The sequence below is a fragment of the Miniopterus natalensis genome, chromosome 5 (assembly GCF_054644295.1).
Source record: "Miniopterus natalensis isolate mMinNat1 chromosome 5, mMinNat1.hap1, whole genome shotgun sequence".
In the NCBI taxonomy this organism is placed as follows: domain Eukaryota; kingdom Metazoa; phylum Chordata; class Mammalia; order Chiroptera; family Miniopteridae; genus Miniopterus; species Miniopterus natalensis.
Window position 1 is genome coordinate 12,364,196 of NC_142085.1, and position 25,034 is coordinate 12,389,229.

General features: G+C 56.6%; 1 protein-coding gene across 1 annotated transcript in view; it reads left to right on the plus strand.

Annotated features, from left to right (window-relative positions):
• The window catches only part of GLP1R (glucagon like peptide 1 receptor), a 31,856-nt gene extending 9,036 nt beyond the window's left edge, over nucleotides 1-22,820 (plus strand). The window contains exons 4-13 of the mRNA XM_087817111.1: nucleotides 6,365-6,483; nucleotides 6,787-6,893; nucleotides 10,284-10,437; nucleotides 11,398-11,557; nucleotides 15,835-15,895; nucleotides 16,439-16,508; nucleotides 16,606-16,694; nucleotides 17,030-17,168; nucleotides 17,792-17,833; nucleotides 22,656-22,820. Coding sequence (XP_087673237.1) covers nucleotides 6,365-6,483; nucleotides 6,787-6,893; nucleotides 10,284-10,437; nucleotides 11,398-11,557; nucleotides 15,835-15,895; nucleotides 16,439-16,508; nucleotides 16,606-16,694; nucleotides 17,030-17,168; nucleotides 17,792-17,833; nucleotides 22,656-22,820 — 1,106 coding nt within the window. The remainder of the gene's footprint in view (nucleotides 1-6,364; nucleotides 6,484-6,786; nucleotides 6,894-10,283; nucleotides 10,438-11,397; nucleotides 11,558-15,834; nucleotides 15,896-16,438; nucleotides 16,509-16,605; nucleotides 16,695-17,029; nucleotides 17,169-17,791; nucleotides 17,834-22,655) is intronic.
• Nucleotides 22,821-25,034: the final 2,214 nt, after the last annotated feature.

Genomic DNA, 25,034 nt, shown 5'->3' on the forward strand with positions numbered 1-25,034 from the left:
GGGAGGCTAACAGGGGACAAGCACCCTGCCTCAAGGAGTTCAGTCTCAATAAGGGGAGAAAAAACACTCTCTTACAAAAATGATTATAATAATAGCTGATATTTATTGAGCACCTACTATGTGCCAAGTATTGCCTAAAAGCAGGCTGTTCATTCAATCTTTACAACTACCCCATGGTCATGCTGCTTGTGCATATGAGGAAACTGAGGCCCCAGAAAGTATAAGCCACTTGCTTCAAATGATGTGATAAATGGCAGAGCCAGGATTTGAACCCAGCTTGTGAGCTTAACCACTGTGGCCTGAAGGGACCTGAGGCCAAGCAGAAACCAGCCCAGAAGCAAGTGTGAAAATGAGGTTGTACTATGGGAAGCCAGAGGTCTTTCTGGAGGAGGAGGCCCTTTAGTAGAACATCAGGGCACTTGGCAGGGCCTGGCATGAGCTTCACCTCAGAACTGAGGACTGAGGTCATATGAAGTCCCGGCAGGAGTCCTAAAGAGAATCTCTCCTTCTGAACCCTCCCAGGACACACCCCTCACCCTGAGGTGCACAGGGAGAGCCTGGACCAGGAAACAGGCAGGCACCTGGCTAAGACAGACTGGGCCTTCACACAGCACTTCTGTGACCTGTTGTAAGCACTTTACACACCTAAGCTCATTTAATCCTAGCAGTAACCTTCTGAGGCCAGCACTCTGATTATCTTCCCATTTTACAGAGGCAGAAACTGAGGCACAGAGATGCTAGATGACTTTTCCAAGCTCACACAGCTTGTAAATAGCAGACCCAGGACTCAGGAGTCTGGTTTAGAGTCAGTGTGTTTAATTGCTATACCAGACTTCCTTGAGTGTGCGAGCATGTGTGTGTGTGTGTGCGTGTGTGTGTGTGTTCCTGGGCATGGAGACAGGTGAGTGGCTGGGGCCTCTGCTGGCTGGGCACAGCTTGAAGGAGAGCAGTGAGCTGCCTGCCCTCTTTCTAGAGATAGAAAAGCCGAGTCCTACAGTCTAGTGGTCTGCTTGCCGATGTTCTGGGTGGCTGTGTGAACCGAGCGAATTCTCAGACCTCTTTGTGCCTCAGCTGGATCACCTGGGACATGGGATAGAGCCGGGGGATGGGGGTGTTAGGAGGATTGCAGGTTCTTGAAAAATGGTTGCTGTTAATTTTTTTCACCCACCCTTCTTACCTCCCCCACCTCCTGAAATACCTACACTTTCCCTGCCTCCCTGAGGTTTGGGACTGGCTGCCAGGCAGCCTGGGCTGCGCCTCTAGACCCCCCGGAGCCAGGGGCAGGACAGGGCCCATCACTCAGCACTAAGCCGCCCCCACTCTGCCTGCTGCTCTCAGCTCCATCCATCACCTTTAATTTTATTTGAGCAGGAAATAGGTCCTGGTGGTGCCCGTTTATGAGCGAACACAGTTTTATTGCTTTCTACACGAAGATAACGGCCGCTGCGCAGGCCCCCTGCCAGCCTCCACCCCCTCCCTGACTCACCGAGCTAATTCATGCCCTTTTTTAACACTCAGAATCACCCACTGTCCTCCCCCACCCCCTCCCTGAGCTAGGGACCCCTAGAGACACCCACCTGGGCTCCCGCAGCATAATTGCTGTCTCTGGCCTGGCCTGGCTGTCACCTGGGCAGAGGCTGGCACCGGGGGCTTCCCTCACCCCCACCCAGGGCACACGGGAGCAGGAGGTGGCAGTTCTGGGCCTTTCTTAGGCTGAGAAAGGGAGTAGCCTATGAGTATGGGTTAAGGTGGGCGGAGGAAGGGGGTGTCTCAGGCAGGGTCCCACCAGAAAACACACTCAGCTGGCAATTCGAAGAGAATGGAAATGGTGGGGTCACTTACAGAGGCTGGGCAGGACTGAGGGGCCAGTAGGTACACAAAGCACCAAGGACTGCAGCTGTGGGAAGCTTAGCATCTCTAGACCTGAGTGAGGCAAGAATGGGGCTGTGGGGCTCCCGTGACAGCTGGTGACAGAGGGGCCATCAGCAGGGCCGAAGTCACCCCCAGAACCTCAGAATCGAGGCAGGAAGGGAGCCAGAGAGAAATGCCCTAGCCTCTCCCTCCATCTGCCCTCCTGCCTTCTGGTCAAACCTGGTAGAGGTCAGAGAGTCCAAGTGATGCTGTCCGCAGGGGTCAGCCTCCCGGGGTGCAGAGCAGGCTGAGCCACGAACGACTAGAGAAGGAATTACATTCAAGGCAGTTACCGGGCACCCGGGTTAGGTCTGTGTCCCAAGCTCGGCATGCCAGTGAGATTCCTTCTTAGGGGCGTGAGAGTACATGGGAGAAGGGGTGACCCCCTCACCGCAGGGCTGGAGAGGTCAGCTCAGTCGCCCAGGAAGTGTGTCAAGGGAGGTCAGAGCCATCTCTTCTGCCCGGGGTGTGGCTGCGGAGAGAGGTGACATCGGGACAGGCCTGAAAGAACAGGCAGGTGGAGAGGGCAAAGAAGACCCTCCAGGAGGGTCTTCCCTCCAGGCACCACTTTGGAGATGGGGTCCAGGCCTCAGGGCTGCACGGTGTCCTGGGAAGTGAGCTCTGGGATCTGACCCTCTGATTCAGAATCTGGGTCCCAAGGAGAGGCCAGGAGCAGGTGAGTCAGGGAAGGAAGGTGTTCAAAGGGGATGCTTGGTGCCAACAAAGTTTCTGCTGTAAACCAGAGGCTGGATGGCTTCAGAGAGGCCGCTGCTCCCTGAGGGCTCTCCAGCAGCCTCCGGTTACCGACACACAGCCTGTCTGCTTGTTACTAATCATTCCGGTCTCATTAGCTGTACCCCTCCTGATCTCTACCTCTTTGTTAGCTCAGTTCTAATTATATGAGAGTCATAAAATGCTTTTAAAATAGCCTATCACTCACAAGTCTCGGAAACTCTGACAGGTGCCTCCCTTGAGTAATGCTGAGCATGGGAACTCTCATGGCAGGTCGCGTTGCCCGAGGCGACAGAGGCCAGGGCTTGGCTTTGGAGGACATCTGCCTGAGGTGGGGTCCTGAGCCCCAGCCTCAGTGAAGGGGTGCCCTTGTGAGAAATTGGGATCGGGCAGCAACAGGACTCCCACTGTGACCATGTTTTGAAGGCCTCCCATGCACCAGGCACTTGACTTGCTTTATCTCCTAACCACACCGCAGACCTGGGGAGTCATTATGGCTTCAAATGAGGAAACTGAGACCCAGGAGGTCTGCTCCAGGTCCCATAGCTGGCTGAGGCAGAACCAGGATCTGAAATTGAGTCTGTGCAGTTCAGAACCTGAGCTCCTTCTCCTGGGCCGTGAGGATGCACCAACCCTCACGCCCACCCCAAGCTGGTGCCTTCAGCTCCAGCCCACCTCTGACCTGTATTCCACCACTTTTGGGGAGGGCCTCCCGGTCTGTAAGATAGGGGCCCAGGCGTCCTTGCTGGCCGCTGTTGCCAGAGCGCAGGAGCTAATGGATTCATGAGCGGCTCTCCGCAGCCCTGAGTGCCCGCATCCACGTGGAAGGGCGGCTGTTAGCTTGATTACAGACGCCGCTGCAGTTTCCGGGAGGGGAAGTGTTTAATTGGGGGTTTTATTTCCAACACCAGGGTCTGACTTAATGAAATATCCCTGGGCCTCCTGGCATGTGGCTGGCTGCCTCCTGGTGTTGACAAGACCGGAGCCAAGTCCCTGGCTGACTTACCAGCAGCTCCTGGGCAAGATAAAGCTGGGCTGATAAGCAGGACTGTGCCTGGACCTGCTGTACCCCTAGCCAAGATGGGCATCTGGGGACCACTGCCCAGCCAGGAGCCAGCCCTGGCTCTTAATATTTGCTGCTGGTGAGGGATAACTGACAGCCGCACTCACACAGACTCTCAGGGACGCAGTGATCCCTGACACTCCCTGTAACACACGTCTGTCCACACACCGCCTCCACGTCCTCCCAGCTGGCCCTGAGCAGAGGCCGGGGAACTGTGCAGCCTGCCCGGGGTCCGCACCGGCGAGAGGACCTGCTGGGAGGACACTGAATGTTGGCCAGTCCAGGCCTTGGGAAGGGTAGAGGAGAGATGGCATGTGGCCACTGTTGACTGCTAGCAGTGAGTGTGGCTGCTAACTTTTGGCTTTTGGAGGCAAAGAGCTAGGGGTCTGAATCCTGATTCTGCTGCATCCTGGCTGGCTGATCTGGGGCAGGTTGCTTGGCCTCTTAGAGACTCCATTTCTCTACCTGTAAAATGGGGTTAACTGTGCCTACCTTTGTCAAGTGGTTGTGATGCTCAGAGGTGTCAGGCATATAGCAGGTGTTCAAAACAGATTCTGTGAGTGTGTAGCCTGCAGAACAGTGTATAAACAGGTATGGCAGGCGGGTACCAGTAGTCGTGGTGTGCCAGGCCCTGACCAGCTGTGGCAGGCGGGCATCATCAGGGTCACGCTGCTGCTGGCTGAGTGTCAGGTAAATGGGTGGTTTGATGGTTTATGCCCAAGGGCTCTGTCCTCTCCCTTCCCCTGGTCCTTCTGCCTCCCTCTTTTCTCACCCCAAATAGGCTGCCAGAGAAGGCTGTGACATCAGTCTCGCTCGCCTTGGGGTCAGCCCTGATCCAGCACTGCTCTGGGTTATCCACCACTGGTCTGACCCTGGGAGGGCTTTCAGGCATCCAGATAGGAGATGTGCTCAGGGCCTGAGACGAGCCCTCCAGTTACTGAAATCAGACCACGTGCCCCCCACTCTCTGCCTCTGTCCTTGCCCTAAGTTTGCTCATAAACGCATTAGGGGGTGTTGGGATGTGACTCTTCCTGCTGCCAGAAGTCCCCACCATTAGACTTTCAGGTTGTCATTGCCCTTCCAGGTGAAGTCTTTTAAAATGCAGGGCCTTCTAGAAGGAGTTGTGCCGCAAGCTGACGTACCTCACTGAACCGCCAGAGACTTCTGTCTCCCGAGGAGGGACCGGTTCAGGGTTTGCTTGTGACAGAGAGCAGGGGACGGAGGAGAGCCGGCAGGGAGGCTGCCCTGGGTGCCTGGGGGTCAGCGTTAGGAAGGATAAGGTCTGACTGGCAGGCCTGCAGGTGCCCGACAGGGTGGGAAGACGCTGTCCCCAGACCCTTGTTATCCTGCGCATAACAAGGTGGGCTGGCGGAGGGTTGTGAGCTGTGAAACAGCCCTGTCCCAGGCCGCCCTTCCTGGGCCCCAGCACGTAGGCTGGTGACACTCCCGTAGTCGGGGTTCCTCTCTGCCTCTCCGCCTGGGAGCCTGCCCGGCCGCTGCCACCCAGAGCCTCGGTGGCTTCTCCATTCTCTCTCCCTCACACTGCTCCTGCCTCCCACAGCCGGGGAAGCGGATTTTAAAATCGTTGAGTCCTTTAGAATTTTAAAATCTTTTAAAATTTGTCCTGGATCCAGCTTCTTTCCTTGATCCCCCTATGCTACCTTCCCCCACCCCAGTTTGTCCCATTTCCTGGCCCTGGGCTCAGATTCATTCTCTTGCTGGGAGATAGCAACCCCTTCGCCCCTTTCTCAACCTCACAGCAAACCTGGGGCCACAAGGCACCCATGTCCCTGGGGAGGTGGACAGTGCGGCGTGGCAGGGAAAGGCCTCGGGGTCAGAAGCCTTGGTGTGAACGAGCCGGCAGCTCGCAGGGACTGTGTCTGGTCGCTCTCGCTTTGCATTTGTCCTGTTCCTTGCTGACCATGATTTTGGTTTTGCTCTTCGAGAGTCTTGCTAAAGCCAGGATATGTGCTTCCTTCTTCCCTCGGACCGGGGCTCCCTGAGGACAGGGCTGAACCCCCTCAGACTGGGGCTCCCTGAGGACAGGGCTGTGTCCCCCCTCAGACTGGGGCTCCCTAAGGACAGGGCTGTGTTCCCCCTCAGACTGGGGCTCCCTGAGGACAGGGCTGTGTTTCCCCCAGACTGGGGCTCCCTGAGGACAGGGCTGTGTCTCCCCCAGACTGGGGGCCCCTGAGGACAGGTCTGCTCTGCCCAAGGAGTATTGGAAGGAGGTGGGCACTGAGTCCTGAGAATCGCACGTCACAGCAGGTGGCTGTGGGGCTGTCAGGGCCACTGCTGGTCCACAGCAGACCTTGTAGCCGTGTGATTGGAGGCTGGAGACAGGAACGTGGCAGTGGCTGGAGTCATCTCCGCTCACGGATGAGCTTCATCGATTGCATAGCAGCGCAGCCAGGAGGCAAGGCTGAGGGCGGGGTGGGTGGCCCACTCCTCAGTGACCGCCGTTCCTGTTCCTGGGCCAGATGGGCATGTGGCGGGGCAGGAAAGCCCAAGTGTGTGTGTCTGCGTGTGAGTTTGTGTGAGACGTGCCACTAACCCCAAGAGGCCAGTGCTGGGGAGCATGGTGGCCCCGGCTGGGAGGGGTAGGAGGAGTGTGGCACTGGGCCGAGGCTCAGCTCCCGCATCTCGTCTCTGCCCCAGTGCTGCAGGGTCATGTGTATCGGTTCTGCACGGCCGACGGCCTGTGGCTGCACAAGGACAACTCCAGCCTGCCCTGGAGGGACCTGTCGGAGTGCGAGGAGTCCAAGCGAGGGGACAGAGTGAGCTGAGGATGGGGCCCTGAGCCAGCGAGGGGTAGCGGGTCCCAGCCTCGCTGGAGCGGTGGGGGGGCTGGGCCGTGGTCAGGCCTGTGGGGTCAGGGGGCTTTGCATGCCGTGCTCTCTGGGCCGGGGGTGCATGTTCACCTCCCGCCTTGGACCAGGTTCCGAGAATCTGGAGACCTCTCCCTAGGTTATTCGCTTTCTTAGCTCTAGGGGCCCCACCTCTGCCCCGTGCCATTGGAAGGATGGATGTGGGCGAGGAGGGCCTGGGGCGCCCCATGCACGCTGTCCCCGTGCACACAGAGCTCCCCAGAGGACCAGCTCCTGTCCCTTTACATCATCTACACGGTGGGCTACGCACTGTCCTTCTCCGCCCTGGTCGTCGCCTCGGCCATCCTCCTTGGCTTCAGGTAAGGGCCCGGGCCCAGGGGGCTGTCTCGGCCTAGCTCCCCACTCTGTCCCCGGATGGAGGAGGGGCACCGAACCAAGGCGACAGGGCAGCAGGTTCTCCTGTTAAGAGGCCTCCAGAGAGCCCGCACTGTCGAATGTGAGGCTGAAAACACGGACACGACGCTGTGCACTTGGCCTAGGCCCTGCTGTGTAAATGTGTGTGTACCACACTGCTAAAGGGCAACTAAAACCACGCGCCCGCAGAGCACCCCCAAACCTCAGCAGCGGATGGGGGAATGAGGGGCAGTCCTCTCCAGTGAGCATGCGTAACCCAGACAGTCAGGATTCAGTATGGGTTAGGCAGGACCTCAGCATTTAGAAATCCTGCTCCCTTTGGAGCCTGCCAGCCACCCCATGAAAGGTCTTCCTAGAGGAGCCATTCCTCCCAGAGCACAGGTTCTTCCCGCCCCTTCTGCATTTGCTGGGGGTGGGCCGGGGCCTGGCCTCAGGGGCAGGAGGGATTCCGAGGGCAGGGAGCTTAGGACACACACAGCAGGAAGGGGCGACGCGGCATTCCTCCCGTGTCCCCACGGGACCTGGCACAGTCAGTGCTGGGCACTCAGTCAGTGCTCAATAAATGCATTCACTCAACAAATGCAATTTACTATGAAGTATTTCAGTGCTTCAAAAATACAGTGGCTGATACTGTGACCACCCATGCATGCACCGCCCAGCCTCAGAACCACATGGTTATGCTTCCCAGAGTAACGCTCACCCCGCCCCCCCAAAGGGAACCCCTAATGGGGCTGCTTATAATTTCCACGTTTCTCTCTATACTTTGGCTGCATTTGTAAGTATCTGTAAAAATATATAGGCTGAGTTTTGCTTCCTTTCGATGACATGTTGGACATATGTTCTTCTGCAATGTTATTTTTGGCCCGACAATGTTTTTGTGAGATGCATTTACACTGAAATGGGTGGTTCTTCGTCCGTGTTACTGGCCACTCTGTACCCCATTGCATAATACAGCACAGTTTAGTTATCGCTTGTCCTTTTAGTGGACATTGGAAGTTTTTCTCCTCTGAATTATAAACCTTTCTACAATGAACATTCTTGCCTCTGACCCCTTGTGCATTTCTCCAGGGGCACATACCTCCGAGTCCAATCGCCTGATCTGAATACCACGTGCTTTTGCAAATTTATTAGGTGTTGTTAAGTTGCTCTCTAAAGTGATCATCCCAGTTTGCCCTCTCACCAGTAATAAATGAGAGTTCCCTTCCGTTAATGTCCTCGCCACTACTTAGTATTCTCAGACCTAATTGTCGCTAATCTAAAGTGTGTGAAATTTCATTGATTTTAATTTGCATAGCTCTGATTCCCAGGGAGAGCAACATTTTTTATGTTTATTTTGTCAGTTGCTTGCTCATAGAATGGCTTACCTTTTATAGGCTTATTTGGCTTTTTTTGTTTTTCTCTTAGGCATTCATTATATATTCTGGATACCAACCCAGAAAATTTCCTCTTACCCTGTGGTTTATTTTTTTCACTCACTCTGGTGCCTTTTATGCACAGAAAACCTTAATTTTAATGGCACGAACTATATTAATTTTTCTGTTTCTATTGATACACAAAATTTATCAATATATAAAAGATAATTTTTTTCAATTGATTTAAAATTTATTGTGTTTTTTTTCAAAGACCAAATTTTGTTGTGGTCTTGTTTCAGAAATCTTTACTTGTCTACTGAGGTTGTTTTAGTCTCCCTTATGGTTCTTTGATGTACCTGGAATTTATTTTTGTCTAGGATGAAAATAAAGATTAATTTCATTTTTCCATGTATACAAATAATTGTCTCAGGACCATTCACTGCTAGTCACCCTTTCCCCTCAGATGGCAATGCCTACTCTGCCAGGCAGGGAGGGTCACCTTCTATGGCTGCGTCAATTTCTGTCATCTGTTTCCTTGTTCCCTGGTCTCTTTGTCCTTTTGCCAGTACCATGATGTCTTTGCTACTATATACTCGTTAAGGATCTTGGCTCTCTTGTAGCGAGGGCCCCCGCTTTGTGTTTCTGTGGGACTGTCTGGGCTAATCTTGGCACTCGGCTCTTTTTTATACATTTTTAAATTTCATTTTAAAAACACCAACACTGTTGGAATTTTTGTTATAGCTATATCGAATTCATCAATTAATATGGGGAGAATTGACATCTTCAGGAGAGTGAGTCTTTCTATGAATGTGGTATATCGTTCATTAATTTAAATCTTCTTTAATGATTTTAAGCAAGTTTTACTGTATTCTTCCTAGAAGTCTTCCCATGTTGTGTTAGACTTATTTCTAGGTAGGCAATTAAAAGTATTATACATGAACTTTTTTTTCCCAAAATGTTTTTATTGACTTCAGAGAGAGGAAGGGAGAGGGAGAGAGAAACATCAATGATGAGAGAGTCATTGATCGGCTGCCTCTTGCACGCCCCCTGCTGGGGATCAAGCCCGCAACCCGGGCATGTGCCCTGACAGGGAATCGAGCCACCATCTCCTGGATCCCAGGTCGATGCTCAACCCCTGAGTCCCGGCCGGCCGGGCTATATGTGAACTTTTTAAGTTTACTTTCTAATTGCTTGTGACTGATGTATGTATACATACATGTCAGCAACCTTGCTGAACTCTCTTATTAGTTCTGATAATTTGTGTGCCAGATGTCTTGGATTTTCTATGAAGATAATTTATCATCTATAAATAATAACAGTCTTTATTTCCAATTCTTATACACTTTTCCCTTTTCTGATTATAGTGGTGAGGATCTGTAGTACAGTGTTGACTAGACGTGATGATAGCTTCCTGTCTAGATCCTTTATTTATTTTATTTGAAAGAGATTGCTTCTAAAATTCATCCGTTAAGAATGATGTTTGCTCCGGCTTTGGGTAGATAGCCCTTATCAGGTTAAGAAATGCCCTTGTATTTCCAATTTGCTATGCGTTTTTACATGAAATTGTATCCAATACTTTTTGAATTCTTGCCTTGTGCGCTGTATGGCAGCCCCGAGGCATGTACGAAGTGGGCCCTGCCATCAAGAAGCAAAGCACTGTCCCCAGCGGGGCAAAGGGTCCTCACACACTAGTACTTGGGCCACACATGACTTTGTAGAAGAGAAGATGCCACAGACAGAAGGACAGAAGGTGCATGGGAAGGGGTGGGGTGGCAGTGACTTGGCATCATGGAGAGGCAGGACTCGAATGAAACGAAAGGACCATCAAGGCTGTGGGGACAGGGCAGGCTCAGAGGAAGGACAGGAGCGCAGGCTGTGGGGACAGGGCACGCTCAGAGGAAGGACAGGAGCAGTCCCAGGGCCCGAAGCGCGGGAGGCGGGCCAGCCTGAGCGCCGGGTGAAGAGCAGGACTCTCTCCCCCAGACACCTGCACTGCACCCGCAACTACATCCACCTCAACCTGTTCGCATCCTTCATTCTCCGAGCACTGTCCGTCTTCGTCAAGGACGCGGCCCTCAAGTGGATGTACAGCACGGCCGCCCAGCAGCACCAGTGGGACGGGCTCCTCTCCTACCAGGTGTGTGGTGTGTCCAGGGAGGGCCTGGGGAGGACCGGGCGCTTGGCGAACGCTGGTCTCCCCCACCCCACCCAGGCCTGGCTCAAAGAGGGGCAAGAGCTGTCTAGGTGTGGTCCTCAGGGAGCCCCCAGTGTGATGGGAGAGGCAGTCTTCCTGGGGAGCCCCCAGGGTGATGGGAAAGGCAGTCCACCTGGGGAGCCCCCAGGGTGATGGGAGAGGCAGTCCTCCTGGGGAGCCCTCAGGGTGATGGGAGAGGCAGTCCACCTGGGGAGCCCCCAGGGTGATGGGAGAGGCAGTCCTCCTGGGGAGCCCTCAGGGTGATGGGAGAGGCAGTCCTCCTGGGGAGCCCTCAGGGTGATGGGAGAGGCAGTCCTCCTGGGGAGCCCTCAGGGTGATGGGAGAGGCAGTCCTCCTGGGGAGCCCCCAGGGTGATGGGAGAGCAGTGCACCCTGGGGAGCCCTCAGGGTGATGGGAGAGGCAGTCCTCCTGGGGAGCCCTCAGGGTGATGGGAGAGCAGTGAACCCTGGGGAGCCCTCAGGGTGATGGGAGAGCAGTGAACCCTGGGGAGCCCTCAGGGTGATGGGAGGAAGCCCCAGGAAGGGAACACGGCCCCTGCCCTTAGGGAGTTCTCAGTGAGACACAGGGGAGCCTTTGAAGATAGACCTGGATTCGAATCCCAGCTCTGCCACTTGCTAGCTGTATAGTTTGGGGCAAATCATTTGACTCCTCTGAGCCTCGGTTTTCTTACCCAGATGGGGATAAAACTAGTTTCTTCCACCCAGGACGGTGAGGGTGCAGTGAGGAGTCAGGGGGTCGGGTCCTTGCCCTGGCCCGGCCACAGGTGCCAGCTGTCTCGTCCTACACTGACCGTGGCAGGCGGGCGGCTGGGGCGGGACAGGGAGGTGGGGCAGAGAGGCAGGGGCAGAGCTGTTGTCCCCTGGACCCTTCCTCTGCCTCCAGGACTCCCTGGGCTGCCGCCTGGTGTTCCTGCTCATGCAGTACTGCGTGGCGGCCAATTACTACTGGCTTCTGGTGGAGGGCGTGTACCTGTACACGCTGCTGGCCCTCTCCGTCTTCTCCGAGCAGCGCATCTTCAGGCTCTACCTGAGCATAGGCTGGGGTAAGGCCCACCGCCGTCTGTCGCACCCCGAGCTTGGCACGGGGGCTGGGAGGCACTCACCCCTCTTTGAGCTCTGCCTTCAGGCTGCCCCCACAAAGCCGACTTGGTACTCAGGACGCTCTGCTGGGCAAGGGGCGCAGGACTTACTGCCCGTGGGGTTGTGATTACCCTCCCTCCTTTTCATAGCCTCCCCCCAGTGGAAGCAGAGGCATCCACTCTATTTGGCCAAGTCCACCACATACACCATCGGCAGCCCCTGCCCTGTCCTCAAATACCCCGCTCCTAAGACCCTCGGGGATGGAGCCCGGCATCCAGTCGGTCGGGCAGTGCAGGCCCCGGGGGAGATGGAGATCCTGGGCCTCAGGGTGGGGAGTCGCTGGGGGGTGGGATGGGGTGGGGTGGGCCTGAGGGCCACGGCTCTGTCACATGATGGTGAAGAGGGCTGGCAGGAGAGCAGGGCAGCCGGCGGGAGCAGCTGCGGAAGGGTGGACCGCGGATGTGCTGGAGCCCAGCTGGAAATGTTCTAGCCAAAAAAGTTTGCGGAGAACCATTGTGTCTTTTTTTTTGCTGGAACATTTCTGGTTGTGCTTCTGCCTCTCGCCACGTAGGATTCCGATGAGAAAGGGGTGGGGCGGGGCAGGGGCTGGGAAATCCAGCAGCAGCGTCCCCAACCCTCACTTGCTACCCAGAAAACAGATGCAACAGCTCTTGCTCTAGAGGGGCCCACAGGCACCCACTGGGAAGGAGCCAAAGAGGGCCCTGGCATCTGGCCCTCCCTGGTCCCCGTGTCCCTGTCGACACCATAGGACCCGCCTCCACCTCCAGCCTGCCATCCATCCATCCACTCCTCTCATTCCTTCATTCGCCCACCTCGGGCTGCGCTGACCACTGCTGGCCCTGACTCCCAGGGACTTCCACCTTAGTGACAGCCACACTCCTCCCCCGAAGTCCCTGTCCCATACTGGCTCCTGCTCCTGGGCCCTTCGCAAGGCTATCCTGGTCCAGCCCACCCAGGAGGCCACGCAGGCTGCCTCTCCGCCTGGCTCTTTGCTCTCTCTCACACTCCACTGCTTTTTGCGGGTGTTCCTGAGCCACTTGGCTCTGTAGCCCATTGTAGAGAGTATCTCTAAGGGGGCTTTAGTGTGACCAGGGCCTCAGAGCAGTGCAGGCGCTGGAACTGGGCCTCCTGAATCCCAGGGCCCGGGCCCCTCAGCCTGTCCTGCCAAGTTGTCCAGCCTGCACTGTGTCTCCTCTTTAGTCCCCTGCAGGCCCAAAGGAGCACGCTCAGGCCTCTGAACAGGTGGGCCCGGGGCCTGGCCTCTGCTCTCTGCTCCCTGCTCCCACCTCCCGTCCCTCCTTTCCCAGGCCGAGCCCCTCCCTGCCGAGCCTCCCTGCCTCCTGAGGCCTCTTCATCCCACTAGAGCAGTCAACCAGACAGCGGCTGGCTGGAGAGCCCTGCCGATAGCCAGGGGTGGGTATGGGCTGGTCATTGAGGAGAGCTCTGGGAAGGCTGTCCTCAGGGTGGGGGCCGGTGTCTGTCCATTCTGGGAAATGGCATCAGCACTGGGAGTGCCTGTCACCATGGTGACCTGAGGACAGGAACAATCAAAGGGACATTGTGATGTGCACAGAGGAGTGCGGGTGGTTGGTGGAGGGTTGGTGGGGACACGCAGTGCCCCGAGGTCTCTGAGTGGGAAGTGGGGGAGGGGTGCCAATCCTTTCCCATCACCTCACTCCCAGCTCAGGGCTCAGGGTCTGAGGGGCACAAGGGTGGGACCTGGGGGACCCCCCTCCCCAATCAGAGCATCCTTTTCTTGATGAATTGAGATGGCGAGATACAGAGAGAGACAGAGGGACAAAGGCAGAAGGACAGAAGGCATCTGTCATGATGCCAGGAGGCCTGGCCCGAGTTGGCATGCTCGGGAAGCAACGCGTAGCTTCATGTGTGAGCAGGAGAATTAAAATCAGGGCTCCAACACAGTTGGGGGTGTTCCCAAAAGGCATGTCAGCTGCTGCCACAGTCCATGGGCAGCCAGGTAACCCGTAACCCCCCACGAGGAGGCTGCGCAGGAGGGAGGAAAGTGATGGACGAGGGCCTCATTACTTCTTGGAGCTGGTTCTGTGTCTTAATTCAAGCTTTTCCTCCAGCCTGTCTCGTTGGTTTTCTAAATGGGAGAAAGATGAAGCCAGCAGGGAGTGTGTAATTTTTGCACGCGGTAGAGCTGTGCCTGTTTTTAGAAAGACTTTGTTAAGGAGATGCTGATGAATGAATGAAGTTCCCCAGGTCAGGTAACGTGAGTGAGCTCCCAGTCCTGGAGTGAGGTTTCCGGGGGAAATGGACAGCATGTGGCCGGGATGCCCAGGAAGGAGGTTTCTGTCCATGTGTGTCTCAGGAAATTGGCACGCTCTTGCCTGGAGAGCTTTCTTCTCTAATTGATATACTGACTCCCTCATTCATTCATTCACTCCATTCACACTGAGAATCTTCTATGTGGCAGGCTCCGCACTATGTGCTGGGGCCTTTGGAAGCCTCTGTCCCTTGTCCAGTCTCATGAAAGCCTGTTACGAAAGCATCATGGATGCCGAGAGGCCTGTTGTGTCCGAAGTGGCCCAGGTAGAGATATCTGGTGAAGCTGCGAGCTTCTCTGCTTCCTCCACGCCTGTCTGCACTGCCAGGCACGGTAGCTCCAGGCACACGGGCCACTCAATAGCTGCTGGTGAGGGTCTGGATGACGGTGGCAGGAAAGGCTCTGAAGTGTGTCCTGCCCTGGAAATGTGCTCCTGGGGGAGACCCCCAAAGTGACACATGCGTACATACAGACCCCCACACACATCTGTGTCAACACGCCTTTATATGCACACTTTTACCCATCTCAGACACCCACATCTCCCCCCCTGAGAGGGGTACCCATAGAGACAGGCGTGGAGAGAGGATGGCTGGCACTGGCGTGAGATTGCAGCCCTGCGTTCTAGTCCCACCTGTGCCCTACTGAACTCCGATCTCCATCTGTCACCTGAGGATGGACAATCTGATTTTAAGTCAGCAAACACGTGCTGAGCTCTCAGGGTGAACTGAGCACTGAGGCTCTCAAGATGAGTGAGGCTCTCGCTGGAAACCAGTTGTATTAGTTACGTATCGCTGCAAACAAGTGACCCCACCACTTAGCTGCTTAAAACAATTATTACCTCTCAGTTTCTTTGGTCCAGAAACTGGCTCACCTCAGTGGGCCTCTGCCTCGGGGTCTCTGATGGAGATGCTGTCCAGCTGTCACCAGGGCAGCTGTCATCTCAGGGCTTAGCTGGGGTTGGAGAACCCACTGCCAAGCTCAGGTGTGAGGTTGAGGGCAGGAAGCTTAGGACCTTGCTGGCTGCTGGCTGGAGGTCTGCATTCCTTTCCATAGGGGCCTTGCATAGGCTGTGTCCTTGTGACATGGCAACTGGTGTCCCCCAGAGCAAGTGACCACATTGAGAGAGAGCCCAAGACAAGCCTCGCCTAACCTTTTAAGATGGTGCTTTATAACCTGATCTCATAGTGTCACGCCGTCACTTCTGCTGTGCATCATTTGTCACACAGACCAGCCCTGGTACATGTGGACTGTGCCAGGGTGTGGATGCCACAAGGTGGGGATCTTTGGGGGACATCCCAAAGCTGCTACCACCGGTCAAGTCTCAGTCAGGTGGAGTGCTGTTGTTGTAGTTGTGATTGTGATTGTGGGCCACTGCACAGTTAGCTGGGCTGCCAGCGTCAAGGATAAGGCTCCTGCTTCTACCCCAGGCTCTTCCCGGCCCCTTGCAGGTGCGCGTGGGCTGGGAACAGGTGACTGGCCGGCTTCCTGAGCCTGAGGAGTTGACCGAGGTGGAGTGGGCTGAGGCGGTGGGGGAAGCGCACCCGAGAACTGGCCTGTTCCCACCTCATCCAGCATGTTCTCCCCACTCCATGGCCTGTCCCTCTGCTGCTTGGGTGTCTGTGTCCTTGTGTCTTAGCCAGGCCCTGGGGGTGAACCTGACAGTGTGCCTGGCCCGTGACTGCCCAGGAGGAGCCCAGCCACCATGTGATGGGGGCCTCTCTCTAAGGAAGCCGGGGAGTTGGGAGTGGGGGGGTCTGGTTCCCCTGTTCTTCATGCTTGTTTCCACACCTTCTAGAAAGTGTGGTATGGGCCAGGCAAGGAGAAGGGCTGGAGGTGGGAGAGGCCTGGTAAGGAGAGGTTCTGGCGTGCATGGCCGTGGCTCTGGCCTGCCAGCCCCTCTCCCCTCTCTCTCTCCCCATCTGCTCTTAGGTGTTCCCCTGCTGTTTGTCATCCCCTGGGGCATTGTCAAGTACCTCTATGAGGACGAAGGGTGAGTGTCCTGCTCCCAGGGGAAGTGTGCTGATGTCCTGTCCTCAAACCCCAAGCTGTTCCTTGGCCCCTGGAGGCCTGCGGCTGTGACCTGTTGGGAGAATGAACTGAGGGACCAGAGCTTAATTTAAGACTTTAGTTTTCTATTCCCCTGTCCACCCTCCCTGGGATTGTATGAAGACCAATGGTGGTGGGCCTGTGGGGTGTGTCGCACCCCCTGCGGGTTCTTCTGTAATAACTGCGAATGAAAGGTTTATGTTGTGTATGGTGCTAGGTACACAAATGCCTGTGTTCGTAGGTTCACGCAGGGGCCGTGTGTGTCTCTGTGTGTGACTGTGTATTTAGGACTGTGTGTGCGTGCGTGTGTGTGTGTGTGGCTGGAAGGGATCTGTGTGGGTCTGTGGGACTGGTTGGGTGGCTCCTACCGGCAGTGTTTGTGTGGCTCGGTGTGTGTCGCTTTGTATGCCACGAGTACCGCTGTGGCCTGTGCCTGCACTGCGAGCTGGGCCCATGTCCGGCGGCTGCGACTCTCTCCCCTCTCTAGCTGCTGGACCAGGAACTCGAACATGAATTACTGGCTGATTATCCGGCTGCCCATTCTCTTTGCCATCGGGGTGAGCGGCGGTGCGGGGTGGCCCTGGGGTGTGCTGGGGAGGACTGGGGGCGTGGGCATCGTGAGCAGGCCCAGCCACGCTCCTGGCTGCCCCGCAGGTGAACTTCCTCATCTTTGTCCGAGTCATCTGCATCGTGGTGTCCAAACTGAGAGCCAATCTCATGTGCAAGACGGACATCAAGTGCAGGTGACGTGACAGCTGTCTCTGCCGGGCACCCTCTGCCCTTCCTCCCAGCAGAGATGCAGATCCCGGGGTGCCAAGCTTGACCCCTGCATTACCTTCTCCCGCCGGGCCTCCCCGGGACCCCAAGCCTTGCCCTCATCCCTGTGCCCGGGCAGCTCCTGGGCTTCTGGGGGCTCGACCTTTGCCCCCTCCCCTCCAAGTAGACTGTCCCAGGGTACTTGGTATGGGAGGGTGTCCGTGACCTGAATGCCAGGCCTTGGTGGGGGTTGAGGGCAAAGAAAGGGGGGAAAAGTCATGGCAGAGGTCCCCAGTGACATCTCCACACACCCCCCCCTCAGACTTGCCAAGTCCACGCTGACGCTCATCCCCCTGCTGGGCACCCACGAGGTCATCTTCGCCTTCGTGATGGACGAGCACGCCCGGGGGACCCTGCGCTTTGTCAAACTGCTCACGGAGCTCTCCTTCACCTCCTTCCAGGTGACCTCATGGCTGGGGTCCCTCCCTTCCAAGTCCTGGAGTGGGGGTGGGCCAGAGGCCAGCCTGTAGCAGGCAGCCGGGCAGCCTGAGGCCAGGAGGAAAGGGGTCCTTGCCCGGTGTCTGTAGTTGGAGCCGAGCTTGAGCTGGAATCCCCAGGGGTCCCATGCCCAGACCAGTCTTTTCCATAAGCACTTGGGATGAGGAGCCTTCCTGGAGAAGCCTAGCCGTGGGCACCCAGCTGGCATTGCAGCTGCCGTCTCTCGAGCCGCTACTGGGCATGGGAGGCGCCCTGCCAGCTGCTTACGGATGCTGTGTGTTTAGTCCTCGCAGAGCCCCAGGAGGTGTGCAGGATTCTCCCCATCATAGAGGAGGAAACTGAGGCCCAGGGATGTTAAAACAAATGTGCAGTCATGGAGTTTCCAAAGCCAAGAATTGAGCCTCTGGGCAAGGGGGCTCCTTGTTCCTCCAGAAAGGAGAGGAGAAGGACCCCCCCTCCCCCCATCTCGGGGCTGCACAGCCTGGGCAGGGAGCTGGGGCTGGAGCCTGAGAGCAGGGCCGGTCTGCAGGGCACCCCCCTCCCGCTTCCTCCCGCTTCCCCCCGCTGACGGGACTCTTCTTTCCAGGGGCTGATGGTGGCCATCCTGTACTGCTTTGTCAACAACGAGGTAAGGCCTGGGGAGGGGCGAGGGCACCCCCTGGGTGCTACCCTTGGCTGTTCTGGAGCCGTGCAGTGGGGATCCCCTCAGTCTTCTCAGCTCGAACCCCCACTCACCAAACAGCACTAGAGTTGAGGGGGCATCTTGTCCGTGGATTCTGTTTTCTGTGCGTGGGTCCCTCTCTCTGTGTGTGTCTCTCTCTCTCTCTCTCTCTCTCTCTCACACACACACACACACACACACACACACACACACACACGCGTATGCAGGCATACCTACCATCTGTGAGTTTGGGGAAGACCCAGCCTCATGATAAGAGGTCCTGAGTGAACAGGTGGTTGGAGTGCTGCAAGCTGATTCATCAGATGTGCCCATGTCTCAGACTTGGGGCTTTAATAACCACTCATTCCACTGTCATAGCCTCTTCCCCAAAAAACCTCTGCTAAAATTCTTGCTTCCATTTTCCCATTTTTCACACAAGAACACTGACGATCAGAGAGGGTAAGACATATGCCCAGGTCTGGCCTGGAAAGAGTGGCAGGGCCAGGTTTCAAATGAATTGTGCCTGAAAGAAGAAAGCCACCTGTCCTTTGTGTGGACAGGCAGGAGCCCTGGCCACCACGGGAAAGGGGACGAGATCCCCCGGCAGCTTTCTGGTTGCTGGGCTGGGAGGAGGGGCTTCTTGCTGACCCCACACCCTCTCCTGCAGACCCTGTGGGACGATGGCTCTCCCGTCTCTGACACAGCCAGCTCCTGGGAAGAGGGGCTGTCTGTGGGCGCCAGGGGGAGGCCCCTTGCTCCAAGGTACCCAGCTTTGTGCCGGAGCAGGAGCACCCCTAAGCCATCAAAGTGGGTATCACAAATGCCACAGCCCCCTGCCCAATTCTTTCCAGAGAAGAAAAGAAACAATAGTCCTTCAGGCAGTACACGGCCACCGGGGGAAGTTTCCACAACAGGACTAACCCCCAGCAGGGAAGAGAGTGTAGGCACCCCTCACCCCACAGTCCGGGGGAAACTGAGCCTCTGTCAGCTCCATTCAGGCCCAGGTAAGGGTTTGCATCCCTGGGGCTGGAGCTCAGGTGACCCAGGGACACTGTTCGTCAAAGACCCCGCTCTCTGTGTGGCTTCTGTGTCACTGGGTCTGGGATCAGAACTCAGAGATCTTAAAGTCTGTGCATTAATGCGAAGTTTACTGCTGTGGGTATGGGGGACCAGGGGAGCGGTGGGTAGGGACATTGGAGTTTCGGGGATCTGTGGGATGACTCAAAGAAGCAATGTGATGCAGCAAGAGATGAAGGGTGTGGGCTTTGGAGTCAGATCTCTGCTCTGAACCAGGCCCCATCACTTAATGAGCTGTGTGATGTTGGGCGAGTTGCACACCCACTCTGAACCTCAGTTTCCTCACAGCACGTGGACTTTGGATCTCTAAAAGAGGGGGAAACATTTCCTGAGCACTTGCCATGTGTAAGGCGCTCAAGAGTTTTAGTAAATCCAATCCTGTGGAGCAGATGTTATCCCCATTTTACAGATGAGAAAATTAAGGCTCAGCCAAGTGAAATGAATAGCCCTAATTCAATGGCTAGAAGGTGGCAGAGCTAGCAGGTGGGAGGGGTGCCTACTAATGCACCAGGGCCGCCAGGGCTGGGGAGGCGGAGGCAGCACCAGGCTGTTCCCATGGGCAGGTCTCAGAGGGCTGGCCAGACTCAGTGTGGGGAGGGCCAGGCAAGGAGGGAAGGTGGGCGTAGAGGACACTCGGAGGGGTGGTGGCCCCTGCAGGAATGGTTCTCAGCCAGAGGGGTGATGTGCCGCCCAGCCCAAAGCTCTGCTGCTTTATTTTCTGGGGGACAGGGGCAGGGTGGCAGGTATCTATGTGTGAGATGGGGGCAGAGGGGACAGAGGCCTGTGTGGAGAGAAAGGGGCTCCTTGCTGCCGCCTTCCCACCTTCTCGACGCTCCCAGCTCCCACCCCCGTGTCCCACTTATCCCTCCCCCTTCCCCAAGGCCGTGCTGGCAGCACAGGCTCACTGCCCCCCGCCACACACACGCCTGCATGCAGCTGTTTCCCCACCACTGCTGGGGAGCATCTCACCTGGACCCCGACTCAGTCGCTTCTCCTGATTCCATTCCTTAAAGCCCAGTCACCCTGGCACCTCTCTCCTTGCCCACCTCCCAAGGCTGGCCCAGCTGTATAAGGAGGGAAGGATGGGCACACATCCCCATGCTGCCCTTGGCAAATAACGTGATCCTTGAATCACCAGGTTCCCCCTGGCCTCTCCCCGGGGGCTCTCCCGGGCTGGTGCTTGGGGTCCCGGAGGCCCTGCATATTGCACCTTCAAAACCCTCCTGGAGATGCCTCATGCCCTGGTTCCTCCAGGCACGAGGACAGACCTGTCACCATCACTGGGCCACAAAAAGCACCCTTGGCTCCTGGGCCAAGGCCTCTGTCCACTAGAGCTGTTCTCTAGGCCCAGGGTTGCCATGGCAATACCAGGTACTTGTAACCTGGAAAGAAGAGATGGCTGGGACATCGCTCCTGCGTGGGGGCTGCACCCACTGCCAATGGGCGGGAAGCTGGCCCAGGGAGGGGAGGCCTGGGTGGATTTGTGGCAGCTCGTGTCCGCTCACCGTGACTCTTGACTCTGGAGCCTGAGTGCTGGCCCAGCTCAGACACTGCCTGGCTATGTGACCCGGAGGTCACTTCGCCTCTCCCCCCAAGTGCAAATGGAGGTGAATGAGCTTTACCGGTTCACCCCAAGCCCCGGAGCCTGGCCTGGTGCCTGCTCAGAGAGGCGATGGGAGGGTGAACTTAGGGGAAGTGCACTGACCACGCAGATACCGTGTCCAGACTCGCCTTGTGGTCCTTCTGGTTCCATTGTAATAACCCAGTAATGAGGAGCCCAGCGTTTTTCATTACTCGCTCGCTCATTCGGTTTATTTAAGAAACATCGAGCACCTACTGTATGCTGGGCGCTGTGTCAGGTTCAGGGCAGGGCAGGGGAGGCGAGGAAGGTGTGGTGCAGGCCCCTGGCGCTCCCAGCTGCGATCGGGTGGGACTGGCCAGAAACAAGCACGGCCCAGAAAGTCATGGGAGGCAGGGCTGGTGGTCAGGAGACCCGGTTGGAGCCCAGGTCAAGGTTCAAATCCTGGCTGAGGCCCGGAGAAATACTTCTATACTCCGCACCCAGCTTCCTCTAACAGGAGCTGTTCACAGGGTTGCTGTGAAGTTTAACTAAACTAATCCATGGCAATTGCTGCATGGAGTAGCTCCCAATAAGTGATGCTTTTCAATGAGAGGGACCACAGCTGAGGTTCAGGAAAGTGCCGAGGGAGACAGGGACAGGGGCACACAGTGCCAGGCAAAGCGCCGAGGGAGATGGGGACAGGCACACAGTGCGAGCACTCTGAGGAGCTCTGGTCTGGTCTGTTTTCCTGCTGGTATCTAAGAGACCGTGTCAGTCCCTGAGGTGGCTGCCCATGTTTGTGCCTTGGTTTACCATCTCTCTCCCCCTTCCCTCAGTTAAGGGCTGAGACAAGATGGGCCTCCCTGCTGCTGCTCAAGCAGAGGCCACCAGCTGTCAGCACACGTGCCACACACTCTGTTGGGCAGGGAGCTGGCATGTGGCGAGGTGAGGGAGGGCTGTGCGTGGTGTCCACTCCACCTCTTTCCTGCACCCAAGCCTGGGCTCCACGGCTCGGCCTGGGACACTGGGCCCATCCTGGCAGATAGGCTCTTGGCACCTCAGCTCCACCCAGCGCAGAGGACATTCTTTTAAGGGATGGTGTGTGGCCACACCAGATGTCTTGATGGGCTTAGCTAGGTGGGTGACAGCCCTTGCAGCTGCAGAAGAGAGGTGTTTGTGCAGGGACTGATGGGGGCATTGTGAGTGAGCTACTTACATCCCCGGTGGCTGGGGCCTGAAAGGGAGAGGCCTGGGGGCAAGGGTGGGGGACCTCAGAGAAGCTCTGAGAAGCAAACTTTTAGGAACATCCCCTAGAAGAGCCTCTAGACACCCTGGGCTGAGCGTGCAGGTTCAGCCTCCTCTAGGGGACCTGGGTCACCATGGCGTCACCATAAGCCTGTAAATGACTTGGGGATCTGCAGCGTTAGCTGGATTTCATCTTTATGCCCAACAACATGGTCCCCAGGCATCAGCTCTCTCAAGAAGGCTTTTCCTGACAGGAGGCCCAAGCCCAGCACAGCAGGGATCCTGTTTGACTGAACCTGCCTGGGCTGCACCCCGAGTGGGCTGGGACGGGATGGGATTAGTTCCTGGATAGGATTAGTTTAAGTACAGGCCAAGGAGCCCTTGTCCACAGCCCCCTCCTCACTGCTGCCTCCAGCCTCGGCCTCCTTGGGAAGCCTCAGGGAGTTTAGAAGGGTCCGGTGTAGGCACCACAAGGGGAGGGGCGTGTGTCCTCTTTTCTGTCGTCCAAGCTGAAACCTGGAGAGCGAGCTCCGAAGTCAGACTGTCCTTTCCTCTCCCGTCTCCGTCTCCCCGAATCCCTCTCTCCTCTCCCTCTCCCCCTCTCCCGTTCTCTTCAGTTAAACGGTACTGGGATGGAGTGTAAAGGTACTTAGCTGAGTCAGAGTTTAGAGATGGAAGGGACCGATTATATCATCCAGCCCATCTCTCTCCTGAGGAGAGGCGGAAAATAGGAGACCACAATAAACAATTTTATTGGGATATTAATTTAGGCGCCCGAAGGCCTTGACTTGTGTCTCTTACTATAATGCAGCGGATTTGTCCCTTTCCTGCTAATGCAATAAGGGGCCAATCTGCGGGCAGTGGGTTTGCATGATGGCTTCTGTTTCCCTCTTTTTCCCACGGAAGGTCCAGATGGAGTTTCAGAAGAGCTGGGAGCGCTGGCGGCTCGAGCACTGGCGCATGCAGAGGCACAGCAGCATGAAGCCCCTCAAGTGTCCCACCAGCAGCCTGAGCAGCGGGGCCGTGGCGGGCAGTGTGTACGCAGCCTCCTGCCAGGCCTCCTGCAGCTAAGCCTCCAGCAGGCACCCCGCCCTCCCTGTGGCCTGCTGCAGGCGGGCTGGGTGGCCATCCGGGTGGGGCAGACCCTCCTGGGCCGGGAAGGGAGGGGCACACGCTCACACACATCCCCGCTTCCCCTTCCCCAACCCATCAGACAGGCAAATGGGCAGTGCCTCCCGGGACCGTGGACACATTTTCTCTGAGGAGAAGCAGCCTGCTAATTTGATCACTGTGGCGGGAAGAGAGGAAAAGCTATTGCTGCTAAAATGAGGATTTCTTCCCGTTAAGCCACAGGCCCCTGGGGTTCCCCCAGACAGAGCAGCAAATCAGCCCCAGACTCAAACTCAAGGTCAATGGCTTATTAGTGGATGCGGCTGGTCAGAGGAGCCGGTTCTCAAAGGGGCCGGCAACCTCGGCCAGACCCAGAGCTCGGGGGACGCAAGCCAAGGCCGCCTGCCTGGGGTGGGGTCACCACCCCCGCCTGCCTCCTCCAGGAGGGACAGTGTCCACGTGTCCGGGTCACTCGTTTCCCTCGGCCTGCCCCTCATCTCACCACCTAGCTTCTCTCTGCGGACGTTTGTTTGGGCCACGACCAGCAGCTGTTTCTAGAAATGGCTGTGGGTGGCGTCGAGAAGGTGCCTGAGGGTTTTCTTTGCTGGTGCCCGCTTCTCCCTGGGCATCTGTGTGTTGCTGTGGTGCCTGCCCCTGCCATGCCCAGGGGACCCTGGCAGGCCCTCTGCCCAGGCCCCGGCCCTGGGCGTGAGCTCCGCATTCCATTCTAGATGCCCAAGCATCCTGTTCCCCTAGGGAGCTGCAGCGGCGTCCCCCCGGGCTGTGCCCGCGCCACCAGATCCTGTGTCTCGGACGGGGGTTTGGCTGCCTCCTCGAACTCTAGGAAATGTGACCTCTTGTGGGACAACTGCCAGTCCCCACTGGAGACAGGCTTCCCCTGCTCTGGGTTTCTTCCCTCTGAAATCCCCCCCACCTGGGAGCTTTATGGACTCGATTCATCTTTCCTTGTTGCTGTGAATAGTCTGTATGTGCAAACACCATTCTGGTTTCTCCCGCCTGATGAAAACAAGAACCAAGTCGTCGTGGTGGTTGTGATGTTGTTGGGGGAGGGGGCTGGTCACTGATTGGACTCCTGCACACTCGGAGCTAACGGATGTTTGCCCTGCCTCCAGTCTCATCCTGTAAATCATGACTAGCAGAAACCTATCAGTCCCGCCCCAGCCATGAGGAAAAAGCAGACACAGAGCAACGCTGTAGATGCCCAGGAAAAAGGGACCCAGCCAGCCCCGGGCGGCTGGTGACAGTGCACGGATGCCAGGGAAGGTTCCAGGGCAGGACAGAGCTCGGGAGTCCCGACCCCCTGGGAGAGCGGAGGGAGGCTTCAGATGAACTCCTTCATGAGTCCGTCTCTCCCTCCTCCGTTTTAAGTGGTGGGGAGCCCTCCCCCTAAACCTTCACCAGACACATTCTCACCAGAGAGGCGTGTGATGTGCGGGGAACATACTAATGGGACATAAAACACATCAAGCAGAAAATTTCTTGTACTTCAGCTCCAGTGAAGTGTCGTGTCTGTGTTAATAAGGAAGTTGGGCCTGGGGCTAAAGAAAGGAATTGTGCAGACAGCCTCCTTGATGGCGGGGGACGGGGACAGCCCGACGTCTCCCGAACCACGGCACACGTCCCAGTGGCACCGCTCACTGGGCTTTCTCTTTGGAGTGGGGAGGGGGGGATGAGCGCTGGTGCGTTGATGGGGGTACAGCTCTGGTGCAAGCGTTTAGGTTTTGGAAAAACAAAGATTTTGAGAACATTTACACAGCAACAAAGAGACACATTGATACTATCTGCAAGAAATAAATTGTTGAGGGGAGGAATTTTGGAGAGACAGTGTTTAGTTAGGAGGCACCTGGGAAGCTCAGCCAATTTGGTTGAAACTGTAAGTCGAGTTCTTTCCCCAACTGGTACTAATGATTCCTGATTCCAGGGGGCTCGTCGCACCCCCTTGCCCCAAGCCTTTTAACACTGAGGGGCTTTTTCCTTCTTGGATACTTACCAGGCCCTGAACCGAAGGAGATATTTTCTTTGCTCCAAGACCCATACTGTTAATATTCATTTGAACTGCAGCGCACTCCCTCCAAAGCTATTCCCAAACTCCTAAGTGAACACTAGCCCTAACGGGTCTGGGGACTGTCCCACGCGGTCCCTCCGAAATCCCCC